This window comes from Microcebus murinus, chromosome 6 (genome assembly GCF_040939455.1).
Source record: "Microcebus murinus isolate Inina chromosome 6, M.murinus_Inina_mat1.0, whole genome shotgun sequence".
NCBI classification, from domain to species: Eukaryota; Metazoa; Chordata; class Mammalia; order Primates; family Cheirogaleidae; genus Microcebus; species Microcebus murinus.
This window is the reverse complement of record NC_134109.1, coordinates 87,980,922-88,002,308: the sequence shown is the minus strand read 5'-3', so window position 1 is coordinate 88,002,308 and position 21,387 is coordinate 87,980,922. Positions and strand designations below refer to the sequence as shown.

The window sequence follows — 21,387 nt, the reverse complement described above, 5'->3', positions numbered from 1 at the left end:
TTGAGCCCAGGAGTTTGAGGTTGCTGTGAGCTAGGCTGATGCCATGGCACTCTATTCAGGGCAACAGAATGAATGAAATCTCTGTCTCAAAAAAAAAATTTTTTTTTTTGTAGAAATGGGGGTCTCACTCTGTTGCTCAGGCTAGTCTCAAACTCCTGGCCTCAAGTGATCCTCCTGTCCCAGCCTCCCAAAGTGCTGAGATTACAGGCATGAGCCGCCGTAATGGGCCTGAGATCTGGCTCTAATTGGAGTGGGTTGGGTCTGGACTGTGGGCTTCTTGACAGCTCCCAGGTGCAGCAATGTCTGGTAACCACTGTTTTAGATTCACCTGCTGCTCAAAGAGGTGTGTGGGGGCCAGAAGTGCTGGTACCCCCCAGTGATTCCCACGTGCAGTCAAGCTCAAGAAGCGCTGCTGTAAGCCAGTGATCCCCAAACTGAGCCTGCATCAGAATCACCAGGAAGGCTTGTTAAAACTCAGATTTCTGGATCTACCCCCAGAGTTTCTCAGTCAGTAGGACTGGGGTGGGGCCCCAGAATTTGCACGTCTAACAAGTTCCCAGGTGAGGCAGATGCTGCTGGTCCAGGGACCATACTTTGAACTTCCCGGTGTATGAACATGTTCCCTTCCTGTAAGTGCTGGGCCAGAGCTTCGTGAAGCCAATGAGCTGTGTGACCTCAGGCATGCCACCTAACCTCAGGCTTCAGTTTTTTCTTTTATCAAAGAGGTTTGACTACACACTCTCCAGGACTGCTTTTAGTTCTGCTACAGCAAATGACAATACGCGTGTGTGTATCTAGTAAATAGACATAAGCTGTTAATTGATGGGAACTTCCAAGAACAATGGAAGGCTGAAGATGACAAAGGGCTTCTTGATGCTGGGCCTTTCCTGGGGACTGCACTTTGGACCACTCCACATCTAAGAGCTGAGCCTCAGTTAGTTAAGAGAGAATCCAGCTCTGAGGAGCTGAGTTACACTAACTAAGCACCCGTGACGTGTAACTCAGGATGCTTTCCCCCTATGTCAGTGGTTCCCAAAATGTGGCCTCCTGACCCACAGCATCAGCCTCAGCTGGCAATTTGTCAGAAATGCAAACTCCAATTCCAGCTCCAACTCTGGATGTGGTACCCAGCACTACATGCTGAGCACATCTCTTGGTCCCTAGCAGGCATCCACTAAATGCTTGTAGAGTGGGTGTGTTGCGGCAGTGTGTACAGTTAAGCGTTACAGCTCTTATTCATTTGACCGGGGAAAGAACCAAGCGGCACACGAAGAGTCGGAGAACAGCCTTTATTCTTCTACAGCAGACTCAGCATACCTAATGTTATAGCTCTCTTTATATCTTCTGATGTTCTCCCCCTTCCCGCCCTTCTGCCCTTGCTTTTATACCCTTGGTAGGGCTCAAGAAGCATCCAATCAACTACAAGCTTTAACATCCAATCAGCAACAAGCTTTAACATCCAACCAAACACAGTGGGATTCAAAAATTACCCAATCAGGATCACACAAGCAGTGTGGCCGGAAACAGGCCGAGGCACATGGGTCTGGGGCATTGGGGGGGGGGGTGGCGGCCCCAGCAGCGTGCCTCTAACTGGCCACGCACAGCACTGGCCCCCGGAAATGCGGAACTATGGGGAGGCAGCAATCGGCCGCATCCTCAGCGTCAGCATTTTCTGCATCAGGTATATAGATGAGGAACACTTTTTTTTTCTTTTTTCAGACAGAGTCTCACTTTGTTGCCCCCAAAAAAGTGAGTGCTGTGGCATGAGCCTAGCTCACAGCAACCTCAAACTCTTGGGCTCAAGCGATCCTGCTGCCTCAGCCTCCCAAGTAGCTAGGACTACAGGCATGCGCCACCATGCCCGGCTAATTTTTTTCTATATATATTATTTGGCCAATTAATTTCTTTCTATTTATAGTAGAGACGGGGGTCTTGCTCTTGCTCAGGCTGGTCTCGAACTCCTGACCTTGAGCGATCCTCCCGCCTCAGCCTCCCAGAGTGCTAGGATTACAGGCGTGAGCCACCTCTCCTGCCTGAGCAACACTTTTAACAAATGATCTCTGAGGGTGGGTCACTGCAGCTAGACTTGAACTCCTGGGCTCAAGCGATCCCCTGCATCTCAGCCTCCCCAGTAGCTGGGACTAGAGGTGTGCACCACCACGCCAGGCTAATCTTATCCATTTTAATACTGATTTTCCTTAGCTTCCATTTCAGATGCCGACACTTCCTAGTTTTGTCCCCGAGTTATTTGAGTGCCTGTAGCATCCTAGCTAAGCACTGATTACAAATTTCCAAACAATACATTTGAAATCAAAGAGCTGTTGATCTATTGAATGATTTACAAGGATATCAATTTGTTGTTGTTGTTTTTTTAATCCATTTATACTTTCAAATGAAGATGACTTACATGTGCAGATATTTCTATGGGCATAGTTTCTTACCCTTTTATAAGAGAAAAATCAGTCTTTAAAGTTGATTGTCTCTCACAGGTGATGGCTTAATTTTGTTTACGTGCATGCAAACCTCTTGAAGATACTATGTTGCCGCCTCCGTCCATCACGGTGGAGCTGTAGCACTTGGCCAGAATCAGGGAGGGGTGGGGAAGAGGGGGGCTGAGGAAGCCATCAGGCTGGGAAGGAGGGAGGGGAGTGAGGACAAAGGTTTCTAACTGGAAAGTCTGAAAACAGGGGTTAGAGGCTGTCAGGGCCAAGCAGGCTCCGGTTAATGGAACACTAGTGTTCTGGTTGACCGTGTAAGTGCTGACTTTTCACCCAAAAAGATACCGCATGTTACACAGAATGATGACGCTGCTTTAACATAATCTCTGCTGACGACCTGATTTACTTCGACGAGATTCCATGTAACACAATTGTACAACGTGAGACCCAAAAACAAACGCTATGCTATCTCCCATTACTTGGGTTCAAATTCTCGCTGGGAGATCAATAAAGCAAAAGCAGAGAGAATTTTGCAAAATTTCCCCAGTACTGACGCACAAGCAATAATCAATATAAATTACTTTTTTTTTTTTTTTTTTTTTTTTTTTGAGACAGAGTCTCCCTTTGTTGTCCAGGCTAGAGTGGGTGCCGTGGCGTCAGCCTAGCTCACAGCAACCTCAAACTCCTGGGCTCGAGCGATCCTTCTGCCTCAGCCTCCCAAGTAGCTGGGACTACAGGCATGAGCCACCATGCCCGGCTAATTTTTTATATATATATCAGTTGGCCAATTAATTTCTTTCTATTTATAGTAGAGACGGGGTCTCGCTCTTGCTCAGGCTGGTTTTGAACTCCTGACCTTGAGCAATCCGCCCGCCTCAGCCTCCCAAGAGCTAGGATTACAGGCGTGAGCCACAGCGCCCGGCCAAATTACTTTTGTTTTTGTTTTTTGTTATTTGTTTGTTTTTTAGAGACAAGGTCTTGCTCTGTCACCCAGGCTGGAGTGCAGAGGTGTGATCATAGCTCACTGCAGCCTTGAACTCCTGGGCTCAAGTGATCCTCCTGCCTCGGCCTCCAGAGTAGCTGTGACTACAGGTGCATGCCACATGCCCAGCTAATTTTTAATTTTTTTGTCTTGCTATGTTGCCCAGGCTGGTCTTGAACTCCTGGTCTCAAGCAATCCTCCTGCCTCGGCCTCCCAAAGTGCTGAGATTATTGGTGTGAGCCACCGAGTCTAAATTATTGGCAAAATTCACAAAGACGCAGCATGTCCAGTTTTCTTTAGGCTGTCCTCAAGTCCTTTACACATATTAAGTGCTCAGGAAATGTTTGTTAGGCATGAGTGGGGCAGGGAGTCTGGTGATGATTCCTTTATTTTTTATTTCAGAATATTACAAGGGTACAAATACTCTGGTTACATAAATTGCCTTTGCACCGCCTGAGTCAGAGCTACAGGTGTGCCCAGGCCCCAGACGGCGCGAACCGCACCAGTTAGGTGTGAGTTTACCCACGATGATTCCTTTTAGATGTCACCTAAGAGAGTGAAGAGGGTTAAAAAAAATTGCTATATCTTCAAATGTACAGTGGGATAAAAGAAAAACAATTTCCAGCATGTCTTGGGGCTGGGGGTGGTGATACCTCTCGTATAGCATTGAAACTCCCTAGATGTTTGCCTGGGGCCTCATGGGGACTACTTTGGGGGGAAATGGGGCTCCTTACCAGCTCCTGTTATCTGAGGATGTCCCCTAGGGCAGAACACTGCACTAGGGAAACTTCTAGGGAGGCTGTGGAGAACTTGGGTCGCCCTTTCTGGATGTGGACTCAGTGACCACTATGCTCCCGTGGTCTAGGACAAGCTCTAGGTGAGGAAGACGTCGTCTTAAACGCTGCTGGAACCCCGCTGCAGCCCATACACACAGGGGCAAAGGAATTCCACCCAGGAAGGGAGGCAGCTGAAATAAGGAGAAAGCTCCTCAGCATTTCCCAGAGCCTCCTGTGCCATGCCAAAGGCCCCCCCGGTCCTTGGCCAGGCTCTGCAGGCAGGGGACAGGCTGTGTGGAGTGAACCCGGCTCCCGTCTGAGGAGCGTGGGGCATTTTCCGCGTGGGACCGGGGGTGCCGATTGGAGAGCTGGGACTTATCTGGTCCATAGATAACATTTTGTCTGGGATGCATGGACGTTTCAAAAATGTTGGGACTTCAGATTTTTAAAAATTGGGAGATTGACATAAATATCTGGGTTTCTGTTTTCCGAATAATCAGAAGATCCTAGCAGTACCTGACCTGTATTCCCACATGACAATACTCGGCGGATGGAAGCTTGGTGGCTGTCCCTCCCCAAGGCTGCCACATTCATTTGTGACCTGCTTCTCTTAGGCACAATACCTGTGCAAATCCTGAGGACGCTTGAGTCTGCAGCCCTTGATGTAGCTAAAAAAATGTATTGAAATAAATTTCTTTATTGAAGAATTCATTGAACTCTGACGCCATAGACTTAGGCTTCTGAGGACTACAGATGGCGTTGTCACCTGTCGGATGATGCTGTCTGTACGCAGTGGGTGGGAAGGTTGACTTACAGTGGAGCTGGGTTGCCACTGGGTTGTCCATTGCTGATTCGCCCCTCACCCCACCTTCACCCCCTCAACCATTTTTACCTAGAATGCCATGATCATTATGAATGAGACCCCTGTGAAAAGTTACCGATGAGGCCGCCAGGCTTCGGAGTAACTGACACAGGCTTTGCATTTAGAATAAAGTCGGGAAAGAACACAAGAGACAGTGCCGTCTCGTGTTGGTGTTCATCTATTTTATTAAGTATTTTAAAAAATGATGCCCTCCCTCCAACAAGCTCCGTTTGCAAATGCAAACAGTAGGTGCACATTGAAAAATAATTATCTCTAAGTCTTCTCACGTGCAAAGGTTCAGGAGTAATTTAAAAAAAAAAGTCTCCCCTTATTGGTGTGCATAATTTCTTAAGCAAAACTTACACCTTACAATCTTCAATCAAATTAAAGTTGAGTTATATCAAATGGCTATACTAGATCCATTCATTTTCTTTCTGGGAATATTGAGTGACCCTCCTGGGAATATTCAGAGTTTCAAAGTGTTAGCACTTATGGCATTATAAATGTCCTCAGTCATGGGCACATACATTTTTGCTCTTTCATCTAAGAAATATAAGGCATCTCTGATGACATTGGGGTTAAAGCCCTCCTCCACCAGGGTCACTTTGCGGTGTTTAAAAGTTCCAGTAATCGCAATGGTATCCTGAAAAACATCAAATAATCCACATTGCAGTTGTGTTTTGCAACAGATTAGGGAGCTGGGCAAAGGGCAGGGGTTCGGTGTGGGGATTTGGCCACTCATTGGTGTCCCTGGCTCCTGAGAGAATTGTGAAGTGAAAAGTTGGCTTTTTAAACATTTTTTTTTCCAGCCAGGTGCAGTGGCTCAGGCCTATAATCCTAGCACTCTGGGAAGCTGAGGCAGGAGGATCACTTGAGGTCAGGAGCTTGAGACCAGCCTAAGCAAGAGCAAGACCTCCATCTCTCTATAAAAAACAAAAATTTAAAAAAAAGTCTTTTCCATGTAAAGAATTTAAAAATTTTTTGCATACATAAGTTGGATATAAAAATTATTTTAAAATTGACAGATAACAGTTTTTTATCGTGTATAACATGTTTTGAAGTACATATACCTTGTGGACTGGCTAAATCTAGGTAATTAACAAATGGATTACCTCACGTACCTATCATTTTTGTAGTAGGAGCCCGTAACATCTACTCTCTTTACATTTTCCAGCGAAGTGAACATTTTCTACGATACCCATGAATACTGTTTTCAGAATCTCCACTAAGGGGCCCTTTGCAAGGTATTTTTTTATTCCCTTAAAGCTTCAGGATCACTTTTTGGGGACAGAGGAGCTGCCAATAGTGAAAAATCTGTTATTGACTTCTAGTCATTTAATCCATGTTTTTAGAATTAAATTGTCAATATTAATTGTAACAATAAGAACATCAACAAGGAAGATTTTCACGAACCAAGTGCAGGGTTTTGCCTAGGTTTTGCATTAACTGCCTTGTGAGTTGTATTTAACTCATGCTAGCTTTGAGCCTGGGGCCTCGTGAAGCATATGTAACTCATGCAACTCTTTACCTTGGGAGCTGTGTGAACTATTTTTCAAGTTGCATATAACTCATGCACAGAAAACAATAAAAAATAAGTTTTTCATCAAATTAGAAAGGATTGTTTTGTTTTTGAAGTTTCGATTCTATTTTCATCATAATACACCATGACCCCAAGGAATATTTTTATTTTCTAGTGTAGCAGTCAATGTGTTAATTATTATTATTATTTTTTGAGACATCTCACTATTGTCCAGGTTAGAGGCACTGGCCTCATAGGTCACTGCAACCTCAAGCTTCTAGGCTTAAGTGATCTTCTTGCCTCAGCCTCTCAAGTAGCTAGGACTAGAGGGGCGTGCCACCACACCCAGCTAATTTTTCTATTTTTTTGTAGAAATGGGGTAGAGATGGTGGCGGGGGTGGGGGTGGGGTCTCACTCTTGCTCAGGCTAGTCTTGAACTCCTGGCCTCAAGCGATCCTCCTGCCTCGGCCTCCAAAGTGCTAGGATTATAGACGTGAGCTACCTTGCCCAGCCAATGAATATGTTAATTGAAATATCTGAGGATACTTCATTTTCATATCTCTTTACCATCTGGTTGCAAAGCAAATTCAGTACTTTATGAACATCAACAGAAATAGCCCTATACATACAACAATATCTAGAATCCTAAGACTTTTTTCTCAAGTCTTCAGCTAAAGAATCACAGAGCTCAAAGTTGAAAAGTGAGAGTGTTAAACTAATGAAAGGGTTAACAATCGAGGATACAAAAAATAACCCTCTAGTGGTGATAGTTAAGCCTTGGGTACTTCCACTTGGCTAATGATGCCCAATTAAATTTCACATCATATAAAAGTGCAGGATGTCAGTGGATTTTTCCATTCTTTAAAACTGGAAACGTCAAATAGGAGGGTCAGATCGTCTCTGTTGGATGTATCTGTCACACCTCATTGAACACGGACATTGTGAGTTATTTGTTAAGACTGCTGCTGGATGAATTGGCCTGTCATTTTAGGGAGAAAGGGATTAGGATTGGATTTCTGCTAGCTATATTTTCTGGTATGTATGCTTCCTTATTGATCCACGACATGTCTTTCTGAGCTTCCTGGAAAGGGTAGTGAAAATTTGGCAAACGTGGTCACTCTGGGAGAAGAGGGGTTGTTTCCTAAGAGGCAGGGAGTTCCAAGAGAGAAGATAATTGAACTTCATAACAAGAGATCTCACCTGTATTCTTAGAAACCGTGGCCTTGCGTAGGTAGGCAGATAATCAGCAACGTGTTGGAAGAGTTTCTTTCCATCAAATTCATGGTTTTCTTTCATCTTGATGGAGGCCATGCCAATTCGGCCCTCATGACCTACAAATAAAGTGAGCAAAAATTCCATGTGTTGTAGCTATTTATTTACGATGCTCTGTTGGTTCAAAGAACTGTGGATCAAGACATTATAGCATAGTTGAAATCTTTATTTCAAATGCATGTTAAAGTTATTCTAAAGTGAATGTACTAATCGTAACAATAATAGCTATACACTGATTGAATCTTTATTACATGCCAGGCTCTAGACTATGTGTGTTTTATGGCATATCTCATTTAACCCTCACAACTACCTCAGGAGGAGGTACAAATGTTATCTCCCTTTTATAGACGAAGAAACTGAGGCTTAAAGACATTGAGGGGCTTATTCAAGGTCACATGGCAAATACTAGGCAGGGTCAGAAATACTAGGCAGGCTGGCTCCGGACCCCGTGCTGGCAATCATTATCCTTTTCCTCGGCAGCCTGTATGAAAACATCTGAGTGGGAAACAGGTTGAACTGGTGGCTAAAGATTTTTTTTCCTTTTTTACACTACAGTGAAAAGTCCTTGTCTCACTGTCATGAATAATGGAACAGGGCGTTCTTTAGGTGGCAATGTCAGGTCTGTTCTGCCTCCAGGGACAAACACCACCTTTGAGACTGACTTATTTCATCAAGCTTCATAATAGCTTTGCCTGTCTGCATTTCAGGGAGGTTGTGGGACTGGAGGTGCAGGGGTCACCTGTTCTGTGCTCTCCCCTGGATGTCCCTCTGTCCCGAGAGCATGTGCTCTCCACCAAGAAAACACATCCTGACAGCAGGGCCGTGAGCGGAGAGGGGACAGTGGTAACTAGGTGTTCTTTTTGTTTTTGTATATTTATTTTGGCGTATTATGGGGGTACAAGTGTTAAGGTTACATATATTGCCCGTGCCCCCCCTCCCTCCTCGAGTAAGAGCTTCAAGCGTGTCCATCCCCCAAACGTTGCACATCTTACTCGTTGTGGTTGTATATGCCCATCCCCTCCCACCCTCCCGACACCCGATAAATGTTACTTCTATATGCCCACTTAGGTGGGTAGCTAGGTGTTAATATATCTTCTACCTGATCCAGCAGAACCAGCGGGAGTCCAGGTCTACTTCCCTGATCTACTTAGCTGTAATTGGAGAGAGAGAAGGAGCCTCCCTTGGTCACCTGGGCCCCAGCTTTTGAAATCTCTCCCATGGTGATTGTGTGTTTATCTATGGCTCTAAGGAAGGCAAAACACAAAAGGGGGAAAAAACGCCCCCTCATTTGGCTTTCCTCTTATCTGAAGGAGAGGGGTAGGGCACTGGGCCCCTTTTCTTCAGGGGTCCCTGGCACCTATCTCAGGATCTCAAATGTCTCCAATAAGCTCCTTTTAGAATTAAGGGGCTCCTTTTAGAAGGCAGGGGCTCGTGCAATAGATCTCTCCGCACTGACTGGCTCCTGGCTTCTTGCTCTGGCATCAGCAATGCCTGACCTAGGGGCAAACGGATCTTTTGGTTCTTGGCTGCTGCCTGAGTCTGAGGTTAGTTTAGGGCTAGTTCAGCTCCCGGGCTAAGGGTCAAGGTCAAGCCTACAGCAGTTCTGGATTGAATCTAAAGATCCATTCTGGCTTGGGATTCTTTAGAGCTGCACTGTCCAATGTGGCAGCCACTGGTTATTTGTGGGTATTAAAACTGAAATTAATTATAATAAAATGAAAATCCTTAGTTGCTCTAGCCACATTCCAAGTGCTCAACAGCTACATGGTGGCTATTGGATACCATAATGGACAGTGCAGATATAGAACATTTTCATCATTGCAGAAAGTTCTACTGAGAATGAAAAGTTTTAGAGAGTAGCTGGGCAGTTCTGGTAGGACACTTAGAAAAAGTCAGCTCCACTCTAGGTCCAAACCTAGAAGTTCCCTCTTGGTCCAAAGCTAAGGGCTGGGAAGGCCTTGCTTAGAATCACCCAGGGTGGGCTGATGTCTCATTTTAGAAAGGCCAACTGCATTTCTAGGCTGGAATGGGGCTGGCCTCTGGGAGATGGGAGGCCAGACAGCATCGAGTGTGGCAATGAGAGTCACAGAATCTGAAAGTTTAGAATGTCTCTCTAATCTTTCACTGCTGCAAGAAATCTCCCAGGATCCCAGGTGGACTTCCAGCCTCTCTTTACATACCCCAGTTGGTAGGGCATTTCCTACCCCAGACGACAGACGGTTCCATGGGTGGTCCCTCTGGTTTCAGGGGAGTTCTCAGACTAAAAGTCTGCTCCCTGGTTATTTCAATCTGGTTTTAGTTCTGATTGCTGGAGCAGCACAAAACACACCTGCTCCTCATCCCACCTGACTGTCTGCCAACCACTGGAAGACCATTAGCCTCCTCTTCTTTGTTCTAGATCAGTGGCTCCCAAACCTTACCGGTCATTAGACTGTCTTGGGAATTAAAAAAAGACATGCAGATTCTGAGTGCATGCAGATCAAACCCTAGAGGGTCTTGATCCATAAGATCTGGGTTTTATAAAGTTTCTCAGGTGATTCTGTTAATTGGCCAATTTTTTGGAGCCCTTCTCAGACTTTAGTGTTGTTGTTGTTTTTCTAAATTGTGGTAAAGAACACAAAATTCATCATTTTACCCATTTTAAAGTATACAGTTCAGTGGCATTTAGTATACTCATGATGTTGTACAATCATCACCAGTATCTTTTTTTTTTTTTTTTTTTTAGACAGAGTCTTGCTTTGTTGCCTGGGCTAGAGTGCTGTGGCGTCAGCCTAGCTCATGGCAACCTCAAACTCCTGGGCTCAAGGGATCCTCCCACCTCAGCCTCCCTGGGTGCTAGGATTACAGGCATGAGCCACTGAGCCTGGCCTGGCATTTATAATTAGTAAAATGTATTGTCACAGCAACCTTCATGTATATATTTGATAAATATACGTGTAGTATTGATGTAATTAAAATGAATTCGTTCTCCTGACAACTTTAACTGCAGGTCTAGTATCATCTCTCATTTTAGTGATTTGCCTGTAGTCAAATAGCCAGCAGATGTTACAGATGTTACAGCCTGGACTCAAGGTCAGATCTTGGCCCTCCTCACTCTGCTGGCAGAAGCACATCTGCAGATGAGATGGTGGTGACAACACTCTTCGTCATGATTTTGAAACTTATAGTGGGGTGAACTGGAGTTAGAAACCTTAAAAAGAAGAGGCTGGGCTGGGCATGGTGGCTCATGCCTGTAATCCTAGCACTCTGGGAGGCTGAGGCGGGAGGATCACTTGAGCTCAGGAGTTCAAGACCAGCCTGAGCAAGAGTGAGACCCTGTCTCTACTAAAAATAGAAAAATTAGCCAGGTGTGGTGGTGTACACCTATAGTCCCAGCTATTCAGGAGGCTTAGGAAGCAGGATTGCTTGAGGCCAGGAGTTTGAGGTTGCTGTGAGCTAGGCTGACACTACTGCACTCTACCCAGGGAAACAGAGTAAGACTCTGTCTCAAAACAAAAAAAAAGAGGCTGTACAAAATCAGCCCCTTCCCAGTTTTTTCTCCTAGCAACTGCACTTGCTCTTATTTATACCTCCTAATTCAGAGGCCGAGACACTATTTCCCACCTCTCAAGCAAGACATAACTTTTCTTAGGTGTGCCAAACATAGCATGGGACCCTGTATTTCGGAGACTTAGTTTGCCTGAGAGCCCAAGAACAGCTGGGAGCTGAACCACGGAGGGAAGCCACATTCACACGTATTGAGTTGGCTACTGTAATGGAACGTAAGTCAGGCATAAGCTCCTTACTCCCTGGTGGCTGAAAGAGTTGTTTAATTCTCTGGCTGGGAGGAGAAAACAATGACAAACTTTGCCCTGGGGTTAAAATTCTGTTCAGTTACCCTGTGGGTTTAGGCAGAGATTTCTATTTGTGTATACCTGGCACAGGCACTCCGTACACATTCACCTCTTGGACAAAATCAACCAGTCCTACTATGTCAGCGACTTCAGTGGTGGCCACATTTTCCCCTTTCCACCTGGAAGAAAAGGCAAGGTAAGCAGAGGTCACTGGTGGCTTCTGGCCCAGGTGGCAATGACAAAGAACAGGTGTTTCCTTCAGACCCCTGCAGGGTAGCTGACCTTGTCTTCCCCATCTTGGCCCCCGAAACTCCCAACTTAGTTATGGGTGAGGTATCCTGCTTGAGACATAAAAGGCAAAGTTATATACCTAGATAATAAAATAGGGAATTTTACATTTTTGTTTTTATAGGTTCTTGCTCTGACTCCTGGGCTGGAGTGCTGTGGTGTGATCACAGCTCGCTGTAGCTGTGAACTCCTGGGCTCAAGTGATCCTCCCACCTCAGCCTCCTGAGTAGCTGGGACCACAGGTGCACGCAACCACACCAGGCTAACTAAAAAATTTTATTTTATTTTTTTAGAGATGGGGGTCTTGCTATATTGCCCAGGCTGGTCTTGAACTTCTGGTCTCAAGTGATCCTCCTGCCTTGGCCTCCTGAAGTGCTGGGATTATAGGTGTGAGCTACTGCACCCAGCCAAAATGTGGAATTTTAGTCTTGTCACATGAAACACGACACACAGAAGGATGCTGTTCTCATGTTACAATACAGCCTTGGCTAAGAAAGGCACTGGAAATCAGAAGTAAGTCTCAACTTTTTGCTGTGTTTAGACCTCTCACTTTTTTCATTGATTAACTTAAGTTGCTATTTAATTCAATTAGTTAAGTTCTGTGTAATAGAATTTCATATGTGTATTTCAGGGTTTCAAGGCAAAAAGAAAGCTTTTGATTAAAAAGGAAAAAAAAAATAATACATTAGTTGCAGGGAGATTATACTGTTAAGGCCCAACTAGGTGTTATTTTTCACTTAATAAATAGTTCAATTTTGTTTTACATAAATATTTTAGATCTCCCAGAAGTATTTTCTTAATGACATGAAGGTGGCATAAAATAATCACATGGAGCCTGAGTCATGGAGTATTAGAGATGGAAGGGACCCTGAGGATCACTGGGGCCCTCATTTCAAGGGTGAAAGAACTAGGTCCAGAGTAGATACCTGCCTTGCTGGCTAGGGGCCCAGGGGAGCCACAGGGGAGTTTGGTTCTCCTCATTCAACCCCGAGAGATCTACCTATTGCAGTCAGACAGCTTCTGTCCTTCCCTTCCTCATTCAGTCATGCAAAAAGTAATTATGTGTGTCAGGCACTGTGCTAGGCGCTGGGGGTGAACAGGCAAAGCTCCCTTAGGGGGTTTATATATGATAGAAGCTGTGTCAGGAGGCTGGAGGACTGTGCTATTGTTAAGAATTAGGTTGGGTGCAGTGGCTCACGCCTGCAATCCTAGCACTCTGGGAGGCCGAGGTGGAAGGATCACTCAAGGTCAGGAGTTCGAAACCAGCCTGAGCAAGAGCGAGACCTCCTCTCTACTATAAACAGAAAGAAATTAATTGGCCAACTAAAAATACATAGAAAAAATTAGCTGGGCATGGTGGCGCATGCCTGCAGTCCCACCTACGGTGAGGCTGAGGCAGGAGGATATCGCTTGAGCCCAGGAGTTTGAGGTTGCTGTGAGCTAGGCTGACGCCACTGCACTCTAGCCCGGGCAACAGAGTGAGACTCAGTCTCAAAAAAAAAAAAAAAAAAAAAAGAATTAATTTTCTGGTCTATGAGAAGGACTTTCAAACTTCCTAGTGCTGACTGAGGGTTCTATGGAAAAGTAGCTGGCTGGGGACGCAGGGAGAGGAGGGACTCTGAACCCCTCACCTCCTCTTCAACCAGATCAGCTCCACATCAAGGTGCATGGGATTTTATCTGAAGAAAAGCCCCAGGAGTGGAAACAGTGTGAAAATCCTTGGCTGTCCTAAGAGTGGCCAGTAATAACACAGGACAAACATGAGGAGTTAAAAGGACTTCAGTCTCCAGAATTCCGACACAGGTTCCCTGCCTCATTCTCATCTGGTGTTGCTCAACCGAGCTAACCGTGCACTGCAGAGCGACACTGCACACACCTCACTCCTTGTTCTCTGGGAACACAGGATGAGCCGGCACGCTAAAGAGACAGAAGGGAATGAAGCACCATAACCAAAGTGGAATGCGATTCCAACTTAGGAGGAACTGTACGTGTGTTTTCTGTTGGCTAGATAATTTAGAGAAACCAACCGGAATGTATCGCCAACTCTGTCATGGAAGTAGATGAAATTTTCATGGTCAATCATTAAGAGATCTCCACTGTTGAAATACAGGTCTCCTTTCTTAAAGACATCTCTCAGTTTTTTCTTCTCTGTCTGAGTCTTCTCTCTAGCATAGCCACTGAATGGTGTAAGTTGTGTGATTTTGCAAACCAGGAGTCCAACTTCACCTAAGACAGAGGAAAGTAAATTATTATTTTCTGAGCTAGAGGTAAGCATATTTATATATAAACCTATTCTTTTTTTTTTTTTTGAGACAGAGTCTCACTTTGTTGCTCAGGCTAGAGTGAATGCCGTGGTGTCAGCCTAGCTCACAGCAACCTCAAACTCCTGGACTCAAGCGATCCTTCTGCCTCAGTCTCCCGAGTAGCTGGGACTACAGGCATGCGCCACCATGCCCGGCTCATTTTTTCTATATATATTAGTTGGCCAATTAATTTCTTTCTATTTATAGTAGAGACAGGGTCTCGCTCTTGCTCAGGCTGGTTTTGAACTCCTGACCTCGAGCAATCGGCCCGCCTTGGCCTCCCAGAGTGCTAGGATTACAGGCGTGAGACACCGTGCCTGGCTGATATCAACCTATTCTTAAAACTGATGCCATACAACCCATTAGCAATAAGCTGGCTGTAGAAAGTATCATTTTCCATGCACGTGTACATATGAATTATATATATTAATATATATGCATCATATACACACATATATACACCACACCTATACACATTATTCTATATGGCCACACATCTATAATTCTTTTAATGCTAATATTTTACTAAATAATGACTTACACACAAGTAGACAAATGCACAGTAGTTAAAGCTTACAGGTAAAGACCACCTAAAGCTAAGTATAGTTTTGCAACCATACTTATCTATCCCTTCCCACAAAATGCTATATAAGCAAGAAGTTGTTAAGCTAGGTTTAAAACTATGATTGTATTACAGGTAGTGGTAAATTAGCACCTTTTGGAATTTCTGTTATTTCTGAGGATACTTAAGCCCCTCCCTTTCCCCACTCTGATCAATTTTACCATATGGCAATAATGTTAGTCCTCAAATGGCCCTTGGTCAAGATAAGAAAGGGCACAGGTTAACTGAACAAAAGTCCACTGTACCTTTAGGAACTCTAATGCAATATCCATTTCCATCACGAACAGGTTCATCTTTCTCCACATCATATTTAATCAGGTCATAAGATACGAATTTCTGGCAAAATTAAAATATATCATTTTGAATACACATCTTTTACAATTTTTTATTGTGGTATAACATACATACAGTACATAAAGAATACATATCTTAAGTGTACAAATTGGTGAAATTTTGCATTTGTATGCACTCATGTAACTACCACCAGATCAAGATATAAAACATGGGCGTGGTGGCTCACACCTGTAATCCTAGCACTCTGGGAGGCTGAGGTGGGAGGATTGCTTGAGGTCAGGAGTTTGAGGCCAGCCTGAGCAAGAGCGAGACCTCATCTCTACTAAAATAGAAACAATTAGCCAGGTATAGTGGTGCATGCCTGTATAGTCCCAGCTACTCCGGAGGCTGGGGTGGAGAATTGCTTGAGCCCAGGAGTTTGAGGTTGCTGTGAGCTAGGCTGACACCACGGCACTCTAGCCTGGGCAACAGAGAAAGACTCTGTCTCAAAAAAAACAAACAACAAAAAATATATATAACATTTTCATTTCACCTAAAGTCTTCCCCTGCTCCTTTCTGTGAAGTTAACTACTATTCTGACTTTTATCACCATCGGTTAATCTTAAACCTCAAATATGTGAAATAAATGCATGCCTTTGTGTCTGTTTCTTTCACTCAATATGTCTGTGATAGTCATTCATCCATGTGGGTATTCCTATTAATGTTTATTTTTTATTGCCATGCCGTTTTCCCTTGTATAAATATACCACGACTTATTGATCTATTCCCCTGTTAATGGGTATTCGAATTGTTTCTAGTTTTGGACTATTATAAATAATGCTGTTATAAACATTTTTGTACATGTCTTTTGGTGGATATATCACAACTGGGTTTTTAAAATCTTATATAACCTTGCCACTATTAGATGTTTCACATTTCCAGGGAAATGTTATCCAATATATTTAAGAATCAAAGGCATAATTATTTCATGCCCAAAACTATAAAATTATTAAAATTCTGTCATATTTAATATAATTCAATGGCGTAAAGATTTAAATTCTGATAATTCAGTAAGAGCAATAAGCATATTATTATCCCTATTGGCAGAAAATGCAAGCATGACAGTATTTAGATGTAATTATTAGCCATGATTACTGTGTCCGTTGTAAGTTTATATTTAAGTCTATGTGATAAAGCAACCAATCATATGCTTTAGTACCAGCAGCTTATTAAAAAGCAAGTGGCATTTATGGTCAACAAATGTAGATCTTCTTTATTTGCAAGAATGTTAAAAATTTCTGGGCGGTAACTAGTGCTTCTATGGACATCAGTTTTTTTTTTTTTTTTCAATGCGGTTTTGCTTAAAGTATAAAAACTGACAATATCCCCCCACAACCACGCTTGACTAGCTTAAAAAAAAAAACAACAAAAAAAAACCTGACAATAAAACATGGCAGTCAATGGATAAGAAAGCAGAGAACACACACCACCAGCTGACCCTTTCAGCGGTTCTGGCGGGGAGTAGGAAATGGATTCTGTCTGCTGCCCGGTAGAGTTTTCTGTGACGCTGGAAATGTTCTACACCTGCCCTGCTCAACATGCTAATCACTAACCATATGTGGCCAGTGTGACTAAGGAACTGAATTTAAGCTTTTATTCACATAGTTTAAAATAGCCACATGTAGCTAGTAGCTACTGTTTGGACAGTGCGGGTCTGGAGGGCAGCGGAGGGACTTGTGTAGCGTGGGTTTGGCTGTCACTGTCAGAGAAATTCCTTAGACTGAGGAATGTCTTGAGATCAGGCCAGAGTATATATAAGAAACAGAATGACAATTATCATTACACCTAACAATTATCCAAAGCTATTATATGATAGGCACTGGGCTGTATCCTCTATGGGCTTTTTCGTAAAGTTATTTAAATGAATCCTTTGGACAATCCCTTTCTCTTATCTAGTGCAGACTAGACACTGGGCTCAGTATCTTCTCTTTTTGTGTCTGTTTTACAGATGATGAAATTGAGGCCTAAGGAACATAAGTTATTTGCCCAAGGTCACTCAGCTAGTATGTGGAGGTGCTGAGATTTGCTCTCCAGAGCCAGAGCTCTGGCGCACACTGATTTCTGTCCCCTGTACTCCGCTGGTCTGTCCCCGAGGACATGGGTCGCCCGGGGAGTTCCAGTGTGGCTGTTCCGTGACCAGGCACGATGAGCTGCCCAGAGACCGCAGTGACTTCTCAAAGTCAGTGGAGGCTCAGCGTTTGCACAATATTCCTGGAATTTTGCAGAATAGTTCGTTATCTGGAAGACTGACTGCCTGAGCACAAAAATACAAGATTGTCCAGAGACCTCAGTCAAGCAATATAATGACTGATAGGGAAGAGACTCCTATGTGAGCTGGCTTAAATGTAAGAAATCTCTTTCTGGTGGAATCATTAGGTGAACACAAATGTTCAGCAGATCTAGAACTGGGGTGCCTGAGCCCAACCTCAGAACAACTGAATCCCCTGGGGCCCTGCATCTGTGCATATAAAAAGCTTTCCAAGTGATTGTGATGCACGGCATAATTAAAGGGAAATACGCTTTTGCAGTGTGCAATGAACTTACGGAAATTGTAACCTTCAGGTGTTTCATCATGTACAAGTATAAATGACAACAGAAAGACTTTATATAAATTGCAGCTGGCAAAAGCACAATGCATTGTTATTAGTAGAAACTGAGATGTTTTTAATTGGAGGATCCTGATTTTTTGAGGTCACTGTCACAGAGAGTGAGCAAAACCTGTTGGTGCTACGGATGGGACACACCTCTGAGGGTGCCTGAGTTCTGATAATGACATACCTTTTGAGAAATCTCTGCATTCTGAAAACCGGCTACATAGGCTCTCATTTTTCAACGTACTTACGCTCTGTAGGTAGTTTACTCTTCCAACAGCACCTATTTTTCTTGTGTAATTCACAAATCCAACATTGCCTTCAGTGGCAGCGTAGAACTCGTAAATGTGAACATCCCCAAACCTCCTGATGAATTCCCTCCACACATCTGCTCGTAAGCCATTTCCTATCGCCATTCTCACTTTATGGTCACGATCGTTCGGTTTCTGTGGTAGGGAGAGAAGAAGGGACCAGCCTGAAACATCTCTGGAGCCTGAACTTATATATTAATACTTGCCTTTATTTTTTTTACATATTTAATTTATATTAACAATTGCCTTTATTTTACTACATACGTATGTTGGTTACAAAGTCCCCTCAGTGCACGACTTTCCTGCCACCCGCACACATAGTCCCCTCTCCCTCTAACACAAGGAGTATGGTCTGACAGCTGGAACTCTGAGTTAATCACCGAAAGACTTGGATTTCCCCATTTTGATTTTTAAGGAGCAAGGTGAGACAATCTGACAGAACCAGGTGATGCCAACATCTAACCAATGATATCCAATCTGAAGTTACAATGCGGGCCAGCACGAGAGGTGGGGCTTGGACCAGGCTACCTTCCATTCAACCAAACTCATTTACAAGGCCCCCACAGATGTGTCCAGACCAACGGTGGTTTCAATGATATTTTATATTAATAAGGCAATTTATGTCCTCCTAGGAAGTCCCAGCCTGGCAGGAGAGACAGGTAAATAAGTAAGTATAATTTTATCTGGCAAATTCTGTTACTCTGTGACCTTTATTCTCTTTGACCTGTTACTCTGTGGCCTTTATTCTAACAGAGAACAGAATGAAATGGGGTGAAAGTGCTAAGGTCACCCGAGCCTCCTCTCACGTCACATGTTAATTTCTTTGATGAACAGCAGCATTTTCCACATTATTTCCTACACCGTGAAATCACTGTGGAGTGATTTTGGAACAACAGTTCCTCTTGGAAAAGAACTGTTTAAAGCGAGAAGCTGGAAGTTCTCTACAACGGGGAGGGCCTTTGCATAGCAGTTTAAAACCACAGCAAAACAAACTCTGAATTGCTTTCCACGCAGGAGCAGATAAGGGGCCAGGGAGGCGGCAAATATACATTTCATTTTTAAGTAGCTTGTTGGCCCAAACCGAGGTGACGAAGCTCTTTTTGGAGTCCTAACCAGAGGGCAGATACTGGCCACTGGTACAAACAGGACCTTTGAGCAGTCTTTCTGAGGAGGAACCGTGTAAAGCAACTGGGGCCCCATGCCAGTGGCTCTTCACCAGGGAGCCTGGAAGAGTCACCCGGGAAGCCTTTTGAACCTGAATGAGCCCTAGACAGTTCCCCTGGGCAGGAATCTACCCTCTTCATCAGCTCCCTTGGTTCATAGGTCACCAAATCTATTCCCCTTTAGAACTGCCAAGTACCTGCAAGTAGGAAGACCATATTCTAGTTTGCCAGGGTGAGTCCTGGCTATGTCTGTTGTCCTGGCCTGCTTGTCACCTCGCATTACCTTTCACTCTCAGGTGTCCCCATCTCGATAATGAGTTGTGGCGTTATGCTGTCCATGAGGCACTGTTCTCCTCAGTAAGGACTGTCAGTTTCCAGAGACCACCCCTGCCCCCCCCATCCCTCCAAGAATAATACAATAATACAACTATATGAAGAATACTTAATTTTGCTTAAAAGTCATCATCTGACCTGGGTGCTGACCTGCTCCCAGGCCTGCACGAGAAGCTTCAAAGCAGCATCCCCATGTGTAAACCCAAGACCTTATTTACCCCACGTGCAGCCCACGATCAACCCTCCTTCTGCCCATTTACTTTATTTCCTTGCCTAATGTTCACACACCTGTCCCCCTCATTAGATGGTAGATTCCTTTGAGGAGTTTACCTTTGGCCTTTGAGGCCAAATAGATGTCTATGTCATCTCCAGGGCTTGGGTCCATGTTTTGCACGGAGCACAACCCCCGCAGAAAAATAAATAACCTCCACCAAGAAACCCTCAATTTTCCTGCTCAACAGCTCGTGGCAGGGACATTAGCACAAGGGCAGAGCTTAGGGTGCTGGAGGCCTCAGGTGCTCTGGGTGCGTGAGAAGCTGGCCAGCCTCACAGGTGCAGCTGTCACCTGTGGGTGGCAGGTAGCTGGGCTCCTAATCACAACACTGTGGGCTCAGTTTTCATCATACCACTGAGGGATCTTGTTACACCAGCAAAAGGGATTAGAGCCCTGGGCTGGAAATGTTTATGCACACAAATGGGAGACCCTGGAGCCTTCTAAGATGTCTGGTTCCCAACTCAGCTTTTGTTCACGCGTGGCTGAAAGCAGAATATGACTGGACTTTTTCCTTTCCCACAGGGAAAACAGTGTTTCTCCATCACCAAAGCCGATCCTCAGAGGAACTGATTTTTAGGTCAAGGGTCACCTGCTCATTTTCTTTAACAAGGATATAACCTTCTCCTTCACATTCGAGCTAAGGTGTGACCTGCAAACACACCTGGGGGGACTTAAATCCGCGCTAGGATTAAATGACTGATGAAGAGTGAGAGGTCAGGGTGTCCAGGGAGGAATGTGGGGTGCCAGGCAGTTAGAATAAGCAGAAAGCTTCCACAGGGGACTTTTCTATGCATCAGGCATTTGGTCTGTACTATCTTAAGTTTCTAAAGAACCCTATCAAAATGTGATAGCTAATAAAATATTTGCCTTATATTACAATCAAGGAAATGGAGCAGCCTTGGGAAGCTTAAAATAATGTGCCCAAGATCACAAACGTAGCAAATATAATAGTTGCTTCAAGATTCAAATACAAATCTATGTGACTTCACAGAGCTCTTTTTTTTAATTAAAAAAAAAAAAAAGCAAAAAAGGCAGAGTTGACATACACACATAGGATTAAGAGTCAAATAGTACTGAAATGTTCTTAAATACTGTGTTCATTCCACTTACCTGTCCCCACCTTTGCCCTGGCTTGCCACACAAAGGAAGACACTTTTAATTCTAGTAGCTGTTTCTTCTGATCCCCATGTTTCTAAGTGAAATGCTTATTCTGCTATCTCTTGATTCAACAATTTTAGATTTCATACTGTGCTAGGTGAGGATGGCGCTCTCTCTCATTTTTCCAGTATCACAAACTAATATACTATGAACACATTTTTTTTTTCCTGGAATTAACTGCTTCCCTGACCATTTGCTTTATTTTCTTTGTGTCTATTTGTTAAGTCTTTCCTTCCTCTCCAACAGCCTCTGAATAAAATCTTCCTCATAGTGAACTCTATCAGATAATATAAATTCTTTTTTCTCCATTATGTTTCTTTCTTTCTCCT

At 44.0% G+C, this 21,387-nt stretch overlaps 1 protein-coding gene across 1 annotated transcript in view; it reads right to left on the bottom strand.

Annotated features, from left to right (window-relative positions):
• Positions 1 to 5,220: 5,220 nt before the first annotated feature.
• Positions 5,221 to 21,387, bottom strand: part of SLC27A2 (solute carrier family 27 member 2) — a 40,089-nt gene continuing 23,922 nt past the window's right edge. Inside the window, exons 5-10 of the mRNA XM_012763508.3 lie at positions 18,071 to 18,265; positions 15,141 to 15,231; positions 13,998 to 14,196; positions 11,764 to 11,861; positions 7,778 to 7,908; positions 5,221 to 5,701 (exon numbers count right to left, since the gene is read on the bottom strand). Coding sequence (XP_012618962.2) covers positions 5,525 to 5,701; positions 7,778 to 7,908; positions 11,764 to 11,861; positions 13,998 to 14,196; positions 15,141 to 15,231; positions 18,071 to 18,265 — 891 coding nt within the window. The 3' untranslated portion in view covers positions 5,221 to 5,524. The remainder of the gene's footprint in view (positions 5,702 to 7,777; positions 7,909 to 11,763; positions 11,862 to 13,997; positions 14,197 to 15,140; positions 15,232 to 18,070; positions 18,266 to 21,387) is intronic.